The sequence below is a fragment of the Aotus nancymaae genome, unplaced genomic scaffold (assembly GCF_030222135.1).
Source record: "Aotus nancymaae isolate 86718 unplaced genomic scaffold, 86718_ANA_hifiasm-v0.15.2.pri h1tg000040l, whole genome shotgun sequence".
NCBI classification, from domain to species: domain Eukaryota; kingdom Metazoa; phylum Chordata; class Mammalia; order Primates; family Aotidae; genus Aotus; species Aotus nancymaae.
In genome coordinates this window covers 96298916-96320497 of record NW_026988454.1, presented here as the reverse complement: position 1 = coordinate 96320497, position 21582 = coordinate 96298916, and the positions used below count along the sequence as shown (strand labels likewise).

The 21582-nt window shown below is 37.4% G+C and overlaps 1 protein-coding gene across 1 annotated transcript in view; it reads left to right on the top strand.

Annotated features, from left to right (window-relative positions):
* COL19A1 (collagen type XIX alpha 1 chain) overlaps positions 1-21582 on the top strand; it is a 357310-nt gene that overhangs the window by 27413 nt on the left and 308315 nt on the right. The window contains exons 3-4 of the mRNA XM_064360928.1: positions 9979-10053; positions 11236-11335. Coding sequence (XP_064216998.1) covers positions 9979-10053; positions 11236-11335 — 175 coding nt within the window. The remainder of the gene's footprint in view (positions 1-9978; positions 10054-11235; positions 11336-21582) is intronic.

The following is a 21582-nucleotide window of genomic DNA, read 5'->3' as shown; positions in this document are numbered from 1 at the left end:
CATGCTCCAAATTTTGTTCATAGGAGTATACCTTACTCAATTTTTAAAGGTAAATACTTTGAAATAAGTTTGCTTGACTATGAAAACCCAAACAAGGATCAGCAATATTCCAACCAAAAGTCAAAAAGTTTGCTTCATCTTTCTGAGTTCAGTCCATTTAGTTAACTCTTGTTTTGCTTGATATGCATGAATGTTTCAGCTCTTCATGAGTTCTGTACTGTTTTCCTTTATTCCAATGTTACAATTTCCAAAGTTGTCAGAAGCCTTTATTTCAGAGCACCTGTTACAGTTCTATAGCTTATTATAAACTGTCTTTTGAAAAGGATTAAAACAGGACAACAATTGTCTGTGAATAGCAAAATGTCCAGGGTAGTTACAGTTAGAAACACAACTGATAAAAAAGTTTGGTTATCTCCCTGGTTTACAGTAACTTAACACAGCAACTGAGGACTAAGCTCTGATTTTTAGCTTGCCCAGATTCCTTTCTAAGGGCTCTGGGGTTTCATGCCCTACAAACCATAAATTCTCATCAGATGGGTTTTACTTAACCCTGTATATCATGACTTACTTTCCAATTTGACTCTGGCTTAACAAGGGGAAAAATTCAAAATGTTTTACCCCAAAGTATATTTCCTTGCCATACCTGGAAATTGTCCTGCAAAGTCTCTTGCCTTCTGCTTTTTTCTTGATCTCATTTAACATATAATTTTTGGGCTTCTCTTAGAAGTTCTTTTATAGGTATATCTTTCCAGTTTTCTATCTTTTGTAATTTCTTGTTAATATCTGGCCAAGTATTAATTACAAAATGAAGCTTTAACATCCCTCATTTGAGGGGGGGCCTTCTAATTCTAGAGCTGCATATTTCCTCATTTGCTCTTTAAGTCTTTGTAAGAATTTTATAGGTCTTTTTATTATCTTTCTAATATTTTAACATTAGGCCTAGAGGACTATTAGGAGAAAACTGTTGCTAGTTTTATTCTTTTTATCTCTTACCTTACTTGGGGTATTTCTCATCTTGATAGTTTTGGGGTGAAGCTTAATTTCCCTTACTGGAAATTTATTGCCTTTTAGGGTGAGGCTCAATTTCCCCTACTGGAAATTTTTCACCTTCCGTACTATAGGGGGTTTCTGTGAGGCTCAATCTCCCCTAATGGAGATTTTCTCACCTCTTTTTAACCTCCAAGACACCCTGACCAAGGAATACTTCACCATCCCCCACAGCTTTTCTTGCCTTGGTATGTTCTGACCAAGGAATACTATACTGCCCCCATGGCTTCTCTTGCCTTGATATGTCCCGACAAAGGAATACTTCACCACCCCTGCAGCTTTTCTTACCTTGGTCCTGACCACCAAGAAATACTTTGTTGGCTATTGCGACGTTTCTTATGTTGATCTGTGCACAGAGTTACCTGGTGGCCCTGGTATGTGATGATCTTTTCTCCCCAAGTTGTTGGTCTGTTTTTTCCTGCATTGCTGAGAGTCTGGGTTTATTTATCACACTGGCTGAGTCTTGATTCCTTACTCCTGAGGCTGCTGCAATGAGGCAGCAGGGTGCACCTCTTCACAGGAGAGGTCTAGACCCTCCCCAGAGGAGAATGGGAATTCTGGATGGACCCCCAATTCATTAGAAAGAAACTTTCAGTCCCACAAAAGAAATAGCACTTGAATATAAGTTTCCTCAGCAAGGCAATTTACTTGTATAGAAAGGTGTGTCTCACGGCTGGAGCAATGGCGAGAGCACACCTGAACAAGGGAGGGGAAGGGGTTCTTATTCCTGATGCAGGTAGCCCCTACTGTTGTGTCATTCCCCTATTGGCTATGGTTGGACCACACAGTCTAAGCTAATTCTGATTGGCTATTTTAAACAGAGCAGGGGTATGAGCCAGAGTGGTGGGGTGAGCAGTTTTGGCAGGACAGAGTTACAGAACAGGTGACTGAAGGTGACTCACGTCAGAACAGGTAACCAGGGGTGACTCAGGATGGAGTAGGTGACCAGGGGTGACCCAGGACGGAGCAGATGACTAGGATGAGTCAGGACTATAAATATGTGAGTTAGGAGGGGGATGCACAAGAGGAACATGTAGTTTTACTCTCCGGTAACCAGGAGAACAGATGTGAACTACTGATTAAAGCTGCCGGGAAGGTTGGTTACTGAAACTAGCGGCAAGGAGACGAACAGAACAAGGAAGTTAAACTTTGAAATGGAGAGCAAAGAACACAGAAACTGAACATACTGGCGTCCTGATTCTTTGAAGAGAAACTTGGAACTCACTATATTTAACAGTGTCCTAATGGTATAGGTTCCTTTTTCTGTTCTAACATATGAATTACTCTTATAACTGTCAAACTGTAATGTTATTTATCTCACCTGTTTTATTTCCAAGGAAATCAAAATCATGGTATTCTGAAAACCAGAGGGATGAATTACCCTCATTTAGCATCTCACCCCAGATCTGTTTCACTGCTATTTCTTTGCTGCCAAAACTATACAAGCTACCTCCCTCTAGGCCCAGGGACTACCATGGAAGAGGTGGACACATAAGATTGTAAGGGCTGGTTCTGAGGGATAAAATTAGGACAAGATTGACCCCTCCAAATCAAGAAGGGGGTACAAAAAATGCCCAACTAGCTGGTAAAACAATTTTAGTTGCCTTCTAAACTATTATATGTCACTTTTGCATACACCCCAACCACAAAAATTTTCTGCTTATTATGAAATTAAAGGAAAATATTTAGTAACAGGATAAAATACCTTGTAATAAAGCCTCCTGGGTATAATACTCCTAGTCATAAGTTGTGATGATAAGTATATCTATACATATATACATCTTTTTAATTATTTTTCAGAACAATGCTTATGTTTTATATAGCTAATTGTTACAAGTCTGTAACAGAAACCAAGCTTACAGTAGCTCAACACATAAAAGTTAAAAATAAGTCAGTCTTGTAACTTTGCCTTTTGGTTTTATCATTGGCCTTTTTTTAACTGAAAATAATAATTTTGTAATAATAAATAATTATGTCTGTCTGTATCCATAGCTATATGGCCTAGAACAATTAATTGGCTATGTCTTTTGACTCCTAAGGCTCTCAGCTGTAGAGAGTCCTAAGGGGGGAAAAAATGACACTGTAGAATTATGACTTCTCCTGTGACAAAACCTTTTTGCTCGCAAATACCGGTATATGGTGCAATACAAAGTGGTGGGAAAAATAGATTTGTCTGCTGTTAACAATTCTATAGCAATTTAAACTCTAAGGACCAGGTGTTTCTTGCATATAATTTGTAGACTCCTCAGGATGCTACACCTATAAAGATAAATTGGCCATAAGAGAGATTAAATTTATTAAATTCTATTTAATGTTGGTCCCACAGTTTTCAAATAAGATTTATCATAGGGTTCAAATAATCCTTAATAAGGAGGGTAAACACACTGTAAGTCTAATCAAAGAATAGGAATGATGTATGTGGGGGTTTTTCTGGCTGATTGGGTTGTTTATGGCCCTCTGATTCTACCTATAACCTTGGACACCCAAATCTTCACTATCTTTATTATATTTGTTACTATATTAACATTAGACATTTTCTTGTAAATGTTATGCCAGATACAGTAAAAGGAAAGGCATAATTAAAGATGTGGATCATGATAGCTCAGAAAACAGATCTGATCTGGGATTTTTTTGTTGTTGTTTAGACTGAACCCTAGGCCTGACTCCATGTCACCCCTTAAACAATTGGCTATTACATCAGGACAACTATGTCCTCCCCCTATTATCCAAATTGCTAATATGTAAAACTATTACTATCAAACCAGACTACTCTAGGAATGAACCATCCTAGCACTGTGGGACCTTGCCAAATGACCATATCAGACAACTCTGGGAATGAGCACCATGGGACCTGCTGCTGTTGGCCTGAATATGCATTCTGTGGAATGCTTTTTGGCCAAGAGTGGGGACTGGGGACTAAGCTCTGATTTTTTTATCTTGCCCAAATTCCTTTCTAAGGAATCTGGGGAGGCATGCCCTACAAATCATAAATTCTTGTAACATGGGTTTTATTTAACCTGTATATCATGACTTACTTTCCAATCTGACTCTGGCATAAGAGAAAAAGTCGAAATGTTTTACCCCAAAATATGTTTCCTTGCCATACCTTGAAATTGCCCTGCAAAGTCTCTTGTGGGAAAAATATCCACATTCTACAGAGAATCCCTTTTCCCCTTTGTTTTCCTTCCTTTCTTTCCAGATTCAGGATAATCAATAAGAGCCAGGTACCCTTTTAGGTCTGATATGAAACATTTTACAACCTGCTCTTGCTCCGAAGTCTGCTATCTAAGAGATTACTCTGCACAATAAAACTTGGTCTCCACAATCCTTTAACTTAACCTGAGCATTCCTTTCCGTTGATCCCAGGTCTTCAGATAAACTCAACCAATTGTTAACCCAGAAATGTTTTAATTTACCTACAGCCTGGAAGCCTCCCCCAACCCCCACTTTGAGTTTTCCTGCCTTTCTGAACCAAAGCAATGTATTTCTTAAATATATTTGATTGATGTCTCATGCCTCCCTAAAAATATATAAAACCAAGCTGTACCCCTACCACCTTGGACACGTGTTCTCAGGACCTCCTGAGGGCTGTGTCAAAGGCCATGGTCACTCATATTTGGCTCAGAATAAATCTCTGAAAATATTTTATGGAATTTGACTCTTCTCATTGACAGTAGTTTCAATTACGTGTTATAACTCCTAGCATTTTTAACTTTAAGATAAAACTTGGTAAGTTGCTTTAATTGTGTACTAACTGCAGCCAAGGTTTGCTTCTTAATTAAGGGTCTGCTTATTCCCTATGTCCCCAGTTGTAAAGCCAGCAAGTCAAATAGTTCTCAAAACCCAAAAAGCACTTCCTACCCTTAAAACACTTAGCAAATCTTGCATCTGATCTGCAGTTTGCCAATAATCTTTAAGGCTGTTTTTATTTCTCAAAGATTAAAGTCATGTGAACAGAAAGGTACTACAGATTTTATATTCCCTTTAAAAATTACTTGATCCAAGTGCTTGTCTTACTTTACGACAAATTCATCAGAGCTCTTTCGACAGACATTACACACAGTAGTACACACACAGACACGCAGAAGAAAATCTAGTTGCTGGATGGGGCCCTTTAAGAGACAGGGCTGGAAAAACATACAGATACCAAACCAGAAAGCAACTTATTCCCTAACGCAGGATTGCTAAACAAAGCTTTCCAAAGCAGTTACAGGCCATGCCACCAGGATGTAAAAACAATATTGAGGCTTGTAGTATAAACCATACAGACATGCAAAGCACACCAGATTGGCCACAGCCCAAGACTAGCCCCCACAAATCCTTTTTTACAATTAAGCTTTACAGAAAAAATGAACAGTGATCGTTAGGGAGGGGGGGTCTGGCTTAGCAAAGAGGGAAAATATCTTTAAAGTTTAACTCCTGATGGGGTGGAGAAGGAGAAAGAGAAAAGTTTTTAAATACCTGGGGAAGAACTTCTTATTTTTATGCAACTAATTTCTCCACCAGGAAGAAAAGATTAAGCTTAATTACTGTCTAATAGAGTTAACCCCATTAGCCAGGGAAGGGGAAGGCTGTGGCAGCAGGGCGTGGCGATCAGCTGGGCGCTGCTGCTTACCAGGTCCTGAAAAAGGATGGAAAAGACCAGGTAAAGGTCCCCGACCCCAGGAAGTGACAGGGGGTGATAGTGTGATTTCCTGTAAGCTCAGAAGTCCAAGGAAGAAAAGGCTTAAAAGCCACAGCAAGATGTTTTGTGTTCCCATTTCAGTCACCACTTCTTGAGTCCCCACTTTGCACACCAAAAATGTTACAGGACTTTTCCTTAGTGCAGCTAACGATGGTGTTCTTTGTCTGTCCCATGGCCATGAAAATTCAGGCTCACAGAAAATCTGAATGGTGAGTAAGACAGGGTTTTACTGGCGAAAAAGAAGGAAAGGGGGAAACAGGGACTCTCTCTAGGCCAGAGTCCCCTGCTAGAGCACTTCCTGCCAGATTGTTCAAATCCCAGTTTCCACAGGAAGAGGAGGGGCCTGGTTCCTCTCCACTGCAAAGGGTGTGAACTTCCCAAGGCTCCATTTCAGTGGTCAGTCTTGTTGGAGTTTCTCCAGGGAACCCCTCTGATCTGGCTGTCTCATTAATAATTTTTTTTTTTGGTGAATAATATTTTTCTATTTGATATTATATCTGTGAGATTTATCTAGTTGTTACATGTATCAATACTTTATTCTTTTTTATTGCTACACAGTATTTTCATTGTATATGCCACAATTTAATTATCTTGCTCCTTCTTGATAAACATTTGGGTTGTTTCTGGTTTTAGATTATTATGAGTAATGCTGCCATGAATATTCTTGCCTAAAAGGGCCATATACACTCATTTTTTTGCCCTCCTTTCTCTTGGTTCACTGAATTTTCAAGTCATACAGTTCATATATATTTAGCTTTATTAAATACTGCCAAACAGTTTCTGAAGTGTATTAATTTCCACTCCCACAATCAATGTAGAAGAGTTTTTGTTGCTCCACATCCTCATCAACACTTGGCTGCCATGAATATTCCTCTAAAAGGGCCATTTACACTCAGTTTTTGCACTCCTTTCTCTAGCTTCGTTGAATTTTCAAGTCATACAGTTCGTATATATTTAGCTTTAGTAAATACTGCCAAACAATTTTCTAAAGTGTACTAATTTCCACTCCCTCAAGCAATGTAGAATAGTTTTTGTTGCTCCACATCCTCATCAACACTTGGCATCCTCAGTGCTTTAATTTTAGCCATTTAGTGGTATCTCATTGTGGTTTCACTTTACATTTCCCTGATAACTAATGGTGTTGAGCACCTTTTTATATGTGGGTTGACCATTTGGATATTCTCTTTTGTGAAGTGTTTAAATCTTTTCACAGATTTTTATAATAAGATTTTCAATCTTTTTTGTTATTGATTTGTGAGAGTTCATTGTATATTCTGGAAATGATACTGTTATACCTGAGCGAGTTGGAAGGAAAGCACCACACTCTTAAGTTCCAGTTGAGAGTCCTTTATTGCCAGCGACCAAGAGACGGCAGCTAATGCTCAAAATTCTCTCAGCCCCAAAGAAGGGGCTTGATTCCTTTTAATACCTTGCTTAAGATAGAGGAGGGGCAGTCTAGCTGAAGTGGAATTTACAGAAGCAGAACAAGCAAGTTAGATAAGGAGGCTGGTAACTAGGAGGCAGGAGGTTCCCATGATTGTTAATTACTGAGGACAGTGTACACAAGCGGTTCTTATGATTGCTGGTTACCAAGGAGGGTATTCAGTACTTACCATACAATCAATCAAGGGGGGGTATTCACAATAGCAAGTGGGCTTGCCAAGCAGGATATGGTTACAATGGTTATATGCCTCTATAGTTCTAAGTACAGCATGACCCAGCACAGTAGCATGACCTAGGTATGTGCTTAAGGGAGAAATGGCGGGAGGGGTGAGGCAGAGGTTAAGATGGAGTCTGTCTGGCTCTCAGCAAGATGGCGTCTGTCAGGCCAACATAGGGTAGGTTGGCACAGTACTTTATTGTATATATGGACTGGAGGTACCTTCTAATTTATGTCTTGGCTTTTTACTCTTTTGGTGTTGAGTAAAGATTTAAATTTTAATGAAATTCAACCTAGCAATCTTTTCTTTTGTGATTAATGGTTTCTGTGTTCTTTTCAAGAAATCTTTGCTATCCCAAGTTCATGAAGAATGTTTTCTTGTAGATGCTTTATTGTTTTACCTTTTGCATTTATTTCTATGATTATCTTTAGTTTTTATGCATGGTGTGAAGGTTCAAGGTTCAGTGTTTTTCTATATGGATATTGTATTGACCCAGCACCATTTAGTAAAATGGCCATCCATTTTCTACTGAATTGAGTAACCTTTCTGTGGTAAATAAGGAGACCATATGTTTTGGGGTATGTTTTTGTTTTTCTGTATGTGTACCAACACCACATTATGTTTTTTATATCTGGTAGTTTAAGCTCTCTAGCTTATCTTCTTTAATTTTAAGCTTTCTAGCTTGTCTTAATAGTAAATTAAATTAATTTAGTTTTTTAGCTTTTCTTCTGTAGTTTCATATAAATTTGAGAATCAGCTTGTCAGTTTCACACACATACACACATGTCCCATACTGTTGGGATTTTAATTGACATTGCTCTGAATCTAGAGATAAAACTGAGAACTGACATCTTAATAAATTTAAGTCGTGCATTCTAATACTTTTAAGTCGTGCATTCTAAGTATTTTGTTTATCCCTTCAGTTATTTAGGTCTTTAATTTCTCCCAGCCATGTTTGGTAGATTTTAGTGTTCAGATCTTGAATGAGGTGTTTGGGTTTAATAAAAATGACTATGAATCTGAATCAATAATTGGTAATGTTTTTATAAAATCTCAAATAATTTTACTATTTTTTAGAGACTGCAATTGTATTAAGATCTCTGAGATAGCAATTTCCATATTAGCTAACTAATATCTAAAAGTATTCAGTATTATAATTTCATTTACTTTACAAATTGTGTTCAAAATGTTTTTTGCAGTATAGTTGCTTCTTTCTTTTAAATTTGATTAAGTGGTAGGATTATTTAGAATCTAATTTATTTTCTGGTTAAATATATTAAGATGATACCCTGTTGCCACACCTGAGGTCTGTGATATATTTGTTAAATGAAGGGGGAACTTGTGAATCGGAAGTTTCAATTTGGTTTTAAGTAGTTTACCTCCTCTCTATATCAAAAACTTCTCAATGGGCGTGGTGGCTTATGCCTGTAATACCAGCACTTTGGGAGGCCAAGATGGGTGGATCACAAGGTCAGGAGTCCAGGATGGGCCTGACCAACATGGTGAAACTTCGTCTCTACTAAAAATACAAAAAAAACTTAGCCAGGCTTGGTGGTGTGCACCTGTAGTCTCAGCTACTCAGGAGGCTAAGGCAGGAGAATCACTTGAACCTGGGAGGTGGAGGTTGCAGTAAGCCCATATCGTACCACTGCACTCCAGCCACAGAGTAAGACTCCATCTCAAAAACAAACCAAAAAACTTCTAAGTTATTGAACCCAAACATCAATTTTAGACATAGAGAATTAAAGTTGTGATTGCATGATGCCAAAATATTTAATCAATTTAGTTTAAATTTTTAAACTAAGAGTCTTAACTGTCCAGTAGTACAGTTATCTTGGCATAATTCAAAAATTGGCTGTAATTTTGTCTGAATTAACTAGTAAATTTGCAGAAGCTAACCTGATTCCATGTAAACATATCCTAAGATGTTGAAAAATTGATGTTTGCATATTCGTTACTGTATTAGTGTGTAGTAATATTAAACATGTACATTCACTGAGTTGAGACTATATTTCTTAGAATATCACTAAGCGCTTTAGCACAAAAGTAAACTTTCTCAGTGATTTTATCTATTTTTAAAAATTATAGACCACTTTTATATGGTAGAGATCTTTGCTTCTTAAATTTTATTTTGGTAGCTTCCATGTATGTTCTCTTTAGTTTTAAAAGTTTAGTATCACCCAACACCAGAACTTGAATTAAAGGTGTGATAAAATATAGTAGTAGTTCACTTGTTTTACTATTGTACGTTGAATATGAAAGTTTAATGATGTTAAAACTAGCTTATTTCCGAATGTCAAGGATACATAAAGTGTTCAAATAATAGTTATGATAATAATGGCTAAAACTAACAAGTATTCTTGTAAACCAAGCGGTGTTAGCACTCTACATAAATAACCACATGTAACCCTCACAAAAACCCTGAGGTGGGTAATGTTTTTATCCTCATTTTACAGAAATTTAATAAATGGTTTAATTTATTTCCATTTTATCTTATTTCTGACTGTACTGTGTATTTCAAATTCATTTGAAGAATATGATAGAAAACATAATGCAAATCTTCTGTTCTTTTTCTTTTCTTAATAGAAGAGTCATGCCCTATCCTGAGAGTAGAGAGACATCAGCTGACGTATGACAATATAAACAAACTTGAAGTTTCAGGTATGCAATATAATCCTTTGCAAAATAATATTTTATGTAAAATTATCACCAGATGCTAGATATGGAATACATGTAGGTGAATCTTTGACACTGCAATTTAAGATCATAGCATTAACATAAAAATGTTAAGAATTTTTTTTTTTTTTTGAGACAGAGTCTCACTCTGTCACTCAGGCTGGAGTGCAGTCATGCAGTATTAGCCTGCTGCAACCTCCACCTTCTAGGTTCAAGCAATTCTCCTGCCTCAGCCTCCCGAGTAGCTGGGACTACAAGTGCATGGCTAATTTATATATTTTTAGTAGAGATGGTGTTTCACCATGTTGGCCAGGCTGGTCTCCAACTCCTGGCTTCAAATAATTCATCTGCCTTGGCCTTCCACAGTGCTGGGACTGCCGGCATGAGCCACCACACCTGGCCCATAAAAATTTAAGGTAGATGATGTAGAAAAAATTCTGAGAGCAGGGTTCTATATGTTTAATCTGTGATCAACAACACCTCAACCTCTTGGAGAAAAAAAAAGTTATTTAAAATGATAAAAGTTGTGTCCATTGTAGACATTTTGGAAGAAGAAAAAAAAATTGTGAGAAGGAAGATGTCACCACCCAGATAAAGACAAGATTACCATTTTGGTAATCCTTTTTATCTTTCCTTTTGGTAATCTTTCTTTCTCCTTCTTTTCCTCTTCCTCCTCTTCTCTCTCTCTCCACACTTATAATTCTTCCATTCCATTTTTAAGCATTTCTTCTCATCAGTATACATTCCTTAAAGCATAATTTTTAAAAAGTCTGCTTAGATTTAAACTGAATGGCTGTACTATTTTTAATCTAATTTTCTTTCTTTAGACATCAGAGCTGCTGCAATGAGTTACACTAATTTTTACTTAAGATAATTCCTAGGGTAAAGGAAATTAAAATTGAGTTTTTTTGAAATATATTCATGAATTTTTTTTTTCAGAAAAATGGCTCTATGTTCTATATGGCAAAGTGAATTTCATTCTCTTTTACCCTAAAAAGAGAAAAATAAAATCAAGAAATTTTGCTGATCCCAAGCAGCAAGATTTTATTTGAAGTAGATCAATCAGTAGTTAAGGGCAACACAAAATCCTGTTTAGAAATCAACATTTCTATTAGTTTATTAAATTAAATAAAACTGGTGTATTGAATCATTTGTTACCTTTTACAGGTTTTGATCTAGGAGAGAGCTTTTCTTTGAGACGCGCATTTTGTGAAAGTGATAAAACCTGTTTCAAATTGGGAAGTGCACTTCTTATTAGAGACACTATGTAAGTAAAAAAGAATTTTTTCTTTATGTTTAATAATACTTCATAAATTATTTTCTAAGGAGACTTCAAATAATTTGTTTTAAAAATAAAGTTTCTTAATAGTATCATCCTTACTGGAATGCAGTGGTAATTGTTTTGTTAATGTATTTGTTGTTTATAAAAATCATTGCAATCTAATCTTTGTTCTACAGTGTAAATACCATTTATACGTACAGAAAAAGGCATGATCATTAAAGAATAATAATTAAATCCATTTCTGAAGAAATATTGTTTATGTTTAAAGTAGACATATTAGTTTTTTCAGTGTAAACATTAAAACATAAGGCATTATATAGATTCAGAGCCAAAAGACTGATATTTATTGTATATATTTTTGGATTTTCTATGCTAAAATAACATAATTTAGCTCTTATGTGCTTCTTTCATCTATTCTCCATGTATAGAGTACATGGTAAATAAAAAGCTGTTATGTGCTTTTATTTTTAGTCTTGATACTCATTTAATTTTAAAACAGATTTACCAGAGTTTTCCCTTGTTATTTTTTGTTTCTGTTTTCTATGGATATGCTCAGAGTTAAAAAAAAAAAAATCACTTTCCATTCAAATAGTGACAATTGGTCAGCAACCTTACAGGGCAACAATGATTCCCCATATAGCTGGCAATAATTAAAGGATGAATTGATAGTAATTCAGAAAGCTGAGTCATCATACAGCCAGGTAGCACATATGGTCAGGATAATTATTCCTGGAGTCCAAGCTAAATATTCCCATATATGAATATACTGCAATAAAAACCCATCAAAATTCTATTTGGCTTAATATGCAACACAAATGTTTTTATGTGAAAATACGTATGTATGTTTTCACTTGCTGGGCAGTAGCCTAATATTTAAGACAGGCAAGACTGGGACAATCTCAAAATTTGAATTCTTTAAGGCAAATAGCATTAATCATCTCATTGCCCTTCCTCAGATGTTCTGTGTGGATGAGGTTCATAACTCACGTTTTCCTTGAGAAAAGTTTCTTTTAAACCTATTTTGTGATACTTTTGGTAATTTTCATTTAATGACTGAAATGGTTCCTTAAAAGTAAACTGCTTAATACTTGACAAGAAACAAGAATATTAAGGAAGGAAGGAATTTCAAATCAGGGGATATAATGGGTGATTATTAGGTGGGACACTTCAGCAGATATAACTGTATGGATGTGCGCTACAGCGGCCGCTGTTTAGGTGATCTCATAAGCAGGCATTAAACTCTCAGGGCACAGCAATTCCATGCTTAAGTATGCATATGTCATAAAGAAAAAATGAGAGGCACAATATTTCTTACGTGTATATTCTCTCCCACTGTCTTCTTTTGGATTTAAACCCCTGTAATTCTGGCCAGATGGCAAAACGATTGGAGTGAAACCTTTTAAAATTCATTGGACTACATGTGAGAAGACTTAGCTAATTTTAAGTAGCTACATTGGAAAACTTGCTGCTACATTGGAAAACTTGCTGCCACATTTAGACAATGCTATTTTTCTATGAATTCATGTGATAAATATTAGGCATGACTTGGAATTTGTTTTCTGAATTTTGGGTTCTAACTCACTGCCCAATCCATGGATAATAAATGTAAGTGAATTCGCTGGTTCTTTGGAGTAGAACCCTGGTACCACTAAAGGAAACCAGGGTGTGTCTGGTTTAGCTGACCAGTGAGTGTCAAGTAGCTTGGCTCATTTCCACTTACATTTTACTTGTTGAGCCAAGTGTATGCTAGGATGCTTCTCTTGCATGATGCCATTTTGATTTTTCAATGAGACTGGAGTAAAGTTGCAGCTATTTATATATTTGTAAATAAGCTGCTTTGCAGAGTCAGCTTGGGAAAAGGCAGATACTATGTTATATGGAAAATGCGGATACTTTCTGCGCCTGAGCTTGCTTTTATTTTTCTGGTATATCCCAGGTGAGATTCATGAGAGGAGAGGCTAATAAGTATGTTGGTCTGATACCTGGTAGGCATACTCAATGCCTTGAAGCTTGCTTAATGTAAAATTCCCAAAGATTGCTTTTGCAGGGGCTTTCCAGATAAACAGATCCAGGACACAGGTACTAACAAGGGTAAATCATGAGCCTCAGGCAAAATGCAAGTCACCTTTTATTTCTGAATAACAAACAGTGCAGTAACCAAGGGCTTCTGCCCTGGGCAATGGTACCACACCTAATCAGCTCCGCATGGTTCTTTTTGGTCCTGTACCCATGCTAAAGTTATAGGGAAGCTTATGATAGGCCACACAGACAACATATATCTTCCCTGGAGGATGGTCTCTTCCCCAGCCATTCTCCTACCAATGGTTAATTGTGGAGGCCACACTTTAAATATCCAAGGAATAACTTATAAACTGTACCTCAGACTCTCCCCACAGGGGCCACAATAGCCAACCATCTACAGTGAGGGGCTTGGAGGGTCCATGGCCAACACCAGGTTTTTTTTGTTGTTGTTGTTTTCCTACCTTTAGGGGCATTGGGGCAGGCACTAACAGATTACTGTTCATCCCTGTACCTGGTTGGAGAAGGTCATCCTTCCTCTAATAGATCTGGCCACATGGCCTGTCCCTACATGGGTCAGTGACTAACTAGCTAATTCTGTAACTTTCAGGTAATTAACCACAGGTTAAGCCCCGATAAACTGCCCAGTGTTGGTGCAGATTACCACAGGTATCACCTCCTTGATAATCACTATCTACACTGCCTTGAGTTCAACTTATTAATTACTTTATTTACACTTGGTTTTAAACCATATGGTGTCAGTATTAGGCTGGACTCTGGCAACAATGAAGGCAGCAGCAGTATTCTGGCTAGACCTCTCTGTATACCATGCCCCTTCAGGAATGGCAGGGGTGCCTCAGGCTCCATGGCTTTACTTTGCATTAGGACTATAGGCTTCAAGACCTCTTGTAACTCTCCTGCTAAGGGACTTGTACGCAGTGTACCTCACTGCTGCAAGTAAGTGCCCCACTTCGCTAAAGTTGATGTCTGTACCGTCCTTATCTAGGGGGTGCTTACCTATGAGTGTACCCACCTCACTGTTGGGTAAGTCATCTGCATGATGTCTGTTCTGCCATGCTCTTATGAGCCTGAAGGGCAGCATAGGCAGTTACCAACTGCTTCCCAGTCCGGGGGTTGTTATTCAGGAACGCACCCATCCCACTATTAGTAACTGCTTCTCTATTAATAAAGACTGGAGCTCAGCTCCCTTCCATAGTTGAAACCAAAAGCCTACTGGCATTCTCAGGTGCTCCGTGCACTGCCATAGGCCCTATATCTGTGGTCACATGCACATCTAGCTACAAGGGCATCTCTGGTCAACTACCTGTAGGGCTTGTGCCTGCTAACTAGCCTGTGTGGCTACCAGGAAGACTGTCTTAGCTTCATCATCCCAATCCCAGGCAAGAGGAATGTTGCTGCTTCTAAATCTGCAAGAGAATCAGAGGTTAACATAACATCATTAAGTTCATGACACATGGTTGGGCTATGCATATAACCCTGCAGCAACACTGTGAAAGTTAATTGTCACTCTCCCATGAAGGCAAACTGACAGCCTTCTGCCTCCCCGAGGGCAGCCATAGCAGTAGTCACTTCATGTAGGCAGCGCCCACATATGGGGTGAGAACAGCAGCTAGAGAGCCAAAAGCACTCAGGGGCACTGAGCCCAGGACAAGATTCCTTGTGTGGGAGGGAAAGTGTTTATCATCTGGCCCCCAGGTATTCAGATCAAATGGCCTGCTCTATACCCATCTCCCAGAGTATTTGCATCAAATGAATATATGACTGTCCTTTACTCACAGTTTATGGTCTTTCTCTGGCATCATTGCAAATAGTCCGTATGGCTGCCATTAGCCACTAGATTAATGTGTGTTCACCGTGCCCTGTGCCAACTATTGGTACAGCTGCAGCCGCTGATGAAGGGAGGGGTGAGTTGTGATAAAAGCCAGCTTTTCCATCTCAGAGGTGGAGCAAGAAATGCTGTCAGCCCCCTCATCCCAAAGGTGGAGTAGCCAGGCAGGAAGGGTTTCTGGGTGCTATCGACACTGTTTACCTAACTCTCAAAACTCAGTGGGTGTATGAGCACTATAAGAAATGTGTTCCACCACTGCCGGGGGAGCCCTGGGCACTCCTCTGGATTCCCATCAGATGCTCATATTCCACCTTCTGACGGATCATAGCATGAGCCGGCAGTGGAGGAGCCTCCTCCTCCTCAGGATCAGACCAATTGGGAGTGTCCAGCCTGGAGAATGGGCTCAAGGTCGCACTAACAGCTGTTGCTAAGTCCTGTTCCAGGCTGTTTATCTGGGCCTCCAAGTACCCTGCTTGCATCTGGACGTCCCTCACCTGCAGGTTCTGCTTCAAGCTGTGCACTTGGGCCCCCAGGCACATGGATTGTACTGGGAGGTCCCTTACCTGTGGGACTGAGCATGTACTTCATGCAGTACAGTCAGAAATGCCCATCCAACTCTGCCGGTGAAGGTGCGTTCCTTCTTAGTGTTGTGTGCTTCCAGCTGCCTCAGTGCTTTCTCCACACTCACAGGAGACCTATCCACTGCCTCCCACATTTCCACTGGGGCCCATCCAAGCAGCACTGCTGCCACCGGGTGCCACAGCCCATGCTGCAGCCGTATAGCCAACCTGGGAGCCCTCAGGGGCCAAATACCCACTCACCTTATCCTGCCAATTGTCAACTCCATGACTACACCAAATGTTATGCTTGGGGTCAGGTTCTATCTCACGCTGAGGTCTGAAGGGAGTGAGTGGGTGAGCAGATAGCTAAAAGAACACTTGGAAGGCTAAAGGCAGGTGAAAGTTAGTTTTATTCCGCAGCTCTTTCATCAGCAGCTTACACACACTAGCTCACTCACACTGTTCGCCCTGTCTTGGTTGCTTTGTCCAGCAGCTCCCACACACAGCTGGATGGCTGGCTCTCCCTTCAGGGTCAGCAGCTTAATTCTTTCTCTCTCTGGGCAGGAGTGAACTGAGCCATGTCCTGACTCCCCACTGTCCATCTGCAAAGACAGCTCTGGCTGTCTCTTTCGCTGGGCATGAGTGCACTTATACAGTGTCAGCAGGGCAATTATACCTTTTACAAGCAATAGTGGCCTAAGGCCAAGAGATGACCTTCCCATGTTATGGCTACATGGCTGTGATAACAAATGGAGTTATATGCCTGTGCTTTAAACTCACTGAGTCACTGTGCGTGTTTACCTCGGCCTACTCTTGACCAAAACACATCCGGGTTCCTTACAACATCATTGTACACTTAGAGGTGGTGCAGGCTCAAGGGACTTCTGAGGGGCTTTATGTGTTTTGTTGGATTTAAATTTATGTCCATTTCTTCTTTATTTATGGGATAGCAAATGGTAAGTATTTGGGGACTTTAGAAGATTCTGAGTGGCCTGCTACCTAGTTCTCTAGAGTTATTTTTTTAGAGGAAATTTTCTTAGCTTCTTCTATCTACAAGTATCCCTGGTTATTTAAAAGAGATAATTCATTATTTTTATACATATTGATAAATCTATATCCAAGAAGATTATACTTTGATTATTTTTAAATTGCATTTTGGCAGTTATCAGGGGTAATTGATAAAGTGTTGAGTAAAAAAAGATAAAAACACACACAAACACACATGCGATTATCTAGCTTCTATTAGTTGCTTCAATAGAAACTTAATTCAAATAAAATATTTTAGTATTGAATATTTTAGATGAATGTTAAATTTCTACATGCTGTGGGTTCTGAAGGAGCAACACACTCAGCTTGACTGGCCAATGAAGAAATTGATTTCAAATGTACCAAGGAAGTGAATTTTCTGATTCATTGTTTAATTCAAGTATGGTAAAGAGCCTTATCTCTTAGCCTCTTCATAGCTACTGGCTGTCTGGAATGGTGCATTGAGGATTCTGAGGCCATAGTGGGTTCTGCAAATTAAAGTGCTATGACTCATTAAAAAAAAGAGGGAGGGAGGAGTGAGCATATGTGTTTCATATCTATAGTCTCTCTGATTTAGGATGATTTCTGTAAGCTGGTGGCTTTTGCAACTGAAGCCGTGCCTAAGAATGGGGGGAAATGAGGCTCTGTGTGAAAAAATCAACACAGATTAAATTTAACACGATGTATGAGCTTGAATAATATAGTTAGACACAGTGATGTAAATGAAATATGTGATCGCCTTAGTATTTGTTACAAATAACTAAATCACTAGTGAAGAGGAGTCTTCTTTCTCCATCTCTCTATTTCTCTCATTAGATTGATGTCTGCTTTATGAAAATAAAGACAATTTAGTTTCATAGCTTTACGTGAAAATAAGAGGTAGCTGGTAGGAGTTATTCTAATTTATGTTTATGTATTTATAAACATCATAATCTTCAGCAAGTTGAAAACCAAACTATAAGTTTGGAAGATATGTAATGTTTTTCAGAAATATTTGAGCTCTGGACTTTAACAGTTCCCTTGAAAATAATCCTAAATATGGACAAAACTGTTAATGTGTTATAGCATGATTTTTACCTTATCTTTTTTACTGTTTAATGATTTATCCCATAGGACTACCTTTTCCACATGGATGTTTACTATCTTCAGATTTTTATCATTATAAATAACATTACAACATACAAGAAAGTTGTTTTTCTCTGTATTTAGGATTATTTTCATACAATTGATTTTTAGAAATAAAATTACTAATTCATTTTTAGGGAGCTTGATATATACTACTAATTATATTCTGTCATTGTTTTCTCCATGTATTCTACATATTTCCCAATATCTTCTGTAGCACTAGCCATTCTCATGTTAAGATTTTGTGTTTTGTTTAACTTAAAACTTGTGCAGTTACAAATAGAAGCTGTAGTTTCTATTTAAAAATGTCAAAGAAGTTCCTAAAATGTTTCTGTTTTTCTAAAGGGTGAATAAGAGGTAGCATTCAGTAAGTCACTAAAATGAATGCAGTCTAGTCTAGAACTTACCCTTTTATTCAAGAAGCATTTGTTGAGCACCACTATGGGCCAGGCATTTTACTAGGTTCTGAGCTTGCATTGGTAAAAGAATGTGGATCTAGTCTTTCTTTCCTAGAACCTGCTAGAAAGATACACAGTGCAAGGAAAAGCTACACTTCCCTCTTGCTTTGCCTTGATAGAAGGCAACTGAAATTTATTGCCTTCTATTGTTCAAGCTTAGACTGCATGACTCAAATTTCACCCCTTATAAAGGCTTAACTTCCTTAAGCATCACACACAAGGCTGATTTTCAATGTTTTCATTCCTTCCCTCTTAAGGGACTATTTTGTAACCCATGGTTCATTTATATTGCTCTTCTTTGAGTTCTCTCCAAGTTCTCAAAACAAATTCAGAGCCTGAAAACTTATTCAGAACTCTGATACGGAAGCATCTACTTGCTAAGTGTTTCAGAAGGATTACTTTACAATTTCATTAAGCTCTAGAGAATGCCTATTTATGCATCCCTTAGGTTTTTATTTGGGGCATTCTTTCGTTGTATACATAGGAATTTTCCTATATAAGGATAGATGACTTAGTTACAGAGTTGTACAGCTGTTTTTATGGGATTGTATTACTGTTACACATGATTGTGTATGTCATCACTGTCTTTCATTGCAGTTTGGCATACTAAGAATCTGAGGTTAGTCGTTAAGTCATATGTTTTTTAAATGGAAAGAACATATACAAATATTTACTTCTCAATAGTCAAAAGAACTTTTTTCTAGAAAATTCAGAATTTTTAATAGGCAGCAATAATAAATTTCTTAGTATAGAAATAGCTATTAAGATATAATATAATGTGAAATATCAGATCACTATTTTCATTTACCAATTTTGCAAACCTTTAATATTATCATCATCAAATTTAAGTAAATTGTGATTTTCCTCTTTCAGATTTCATATAATTCAGCACTGAGAAAAGTAGAACATATCGGTAATTAATCGTATATGTGTAAATTCTACAACATTTGTATGACTTAAAGTTTTTTATTGGACTTGAGCATTTATCTGTTAGCCAGAGAGAAATAAGTTTATTTAAAAGGTACAGAAACATTTTAAATTTAATGTCTATTTGTGAACATTAGTAGATAAAATCTTATAAAATTAAAATATTTTTGTGTTTCACGAGTTAAAAATGGAAAAACCATAAATAGATTTATATATTTAAGAAACTAAAAAGTTCTTATAGTAATAAACAATAATGTCTATATTAGTATAGACATTATAATATTAGTGCCTTCAAAGAGTGTATTCTTAACAATTAAATTACCCAAAAATTGAATGGAAGTGAGAAGCTGCAATTCATTTACACAACATACAATTTCTAGCCTCAAATATACATAAGGTTTCTAAGGAAAAGAGGGTAGATTCTCATTTTTGAGGGAAAAAAGAGTAGTTTTTCACTTGTCTTGTTGAAACACAGGACAGAACACTAGTGAAGAGTTTGCAGAAAGAAGTGTAAAATATGGTTCTTGCCTCTAGGAAGTGTGTGATACCTCCTTGTAGGGGTAAGAAATGAAAACAAACTTAATTATAATTATAAGCATACAGTTAATATTTTAAATGTTCAGAGGAGGACAAAATCCTTTATAGTTGGGATGATAAGAAAAAATATCTTGAAGACTATGAGATTTAAACTGGGCTTTGAAGAGGCTACTGAGAGTCAGAGATGAATCAAGTAGTGAAGAAAGGAAAAACATCCCAGATGAGGGAAGGCCCTGGGAGGTTAGCACATGGAAGAATCCAATAAATATTATTATATGAGATAATTTCTATATGAGAAAAATATTGACAACCCAATTTATCCATATCCAAGGTGGCAGGCAGTTTGATTTTCTCTGATGCTCATCAACATTACATAAGCCCCTGACAAAAATTTCAAAGAACTGATATACGATTTTCCCTACAACATCCAGATGGCTTAAGTTCTAATGAAAGTCTGTGGTCATTCAAAATAGGTAATGGGCTTCTCATATTGTATCATATAATCAGAAAGGTATTATTTTTCTTTAGACTCCACTGCTCACGTCAGAACTCCCATTCTTTGGCCAGGCAGGTAATTGTTCGGATATATATAAGCCTTACAGGGTAGGTATTACATCCACCCGATTCATGTTTGTGTCCTTTATGGTACCTGACACACAGTGGTGTTTAGTGCTAGTTGAATTGGTATGATCTTAAGTTTAAATTAAAGGGGTATTTGAAATTTATTGGTACAGTTATTTGCATATTTTAGGCAACCAAGAATTTCTTTTTACCAGCACATCTAGAAGTAAGGCACCTTACTTCTAACTCTTGTACTATATCTTTTCACCAAAGAAGACTTAAGGACAAGGCACATGTGACTACCCAGTTTCCAACAATGATAATTATCCTAATAATACCACTTTACATTTATGAAGGTTGTATGATTTACAAAGTAATTTTGCCTTCTTATATCATTGGTACCACAATGACTTCTGTGATGTAGTACTGTATCACCATTTTACAGATGAGAAATGAGGTTCAATGACATTAAGTAATTCACCTAAAATTTCAAAAATAATAAATGAAACAGTTGTGTCTAGAGCTCAGTTCTTCTGTCTCCAAATCCAGAATTAATTTCTACTTTATTATGGCTGATTACATGTAAATTATCTTATCTTGATATGTCTATAGGCCATTTACTTTGATAGTAGTGAGGTACCAGCTAAATGTACTACTTAGGAATCATAATAAAGCAAATGTTCTCATAAAGTAATGAAACTAAAGTGTTCTACTCTGGTAATTACTTGGGCCAGTCTAATAGGCATTGATTAATCTACCTCTATTGTTGGATTATGTATTAGAGTTTTTCCTTTTACCAATCATTCTTTTATCCAGTAAATCAACCTTATAAGGGACAGCAGAGCTTTTGCTTGGTAGGGTTGTGTGAATGTAACTGCAGTGTACACTGCAGTTTGTCAGATTGTACAAAAGAAAGCAGACACGTGAGCATGTAGTTTAGTCCTATTTTTAATCTTAATTTGGTTCATAAAAATGCTATGAGGACTACTTAGTTATTATCCTTAAGTATTTGCAAATGTGTTGCTTTTATAATGATTGTAAACCTACAAAGAAGCATGCCCTTAAATTTATGAATTAGAGAATTGACTTTAGTAGTGCACGAGGCTTTGTTTTATTAGTGCTTCAGAATAACTTTATAACAACTCTAAAGATTTTTTTATAGGCTAACTG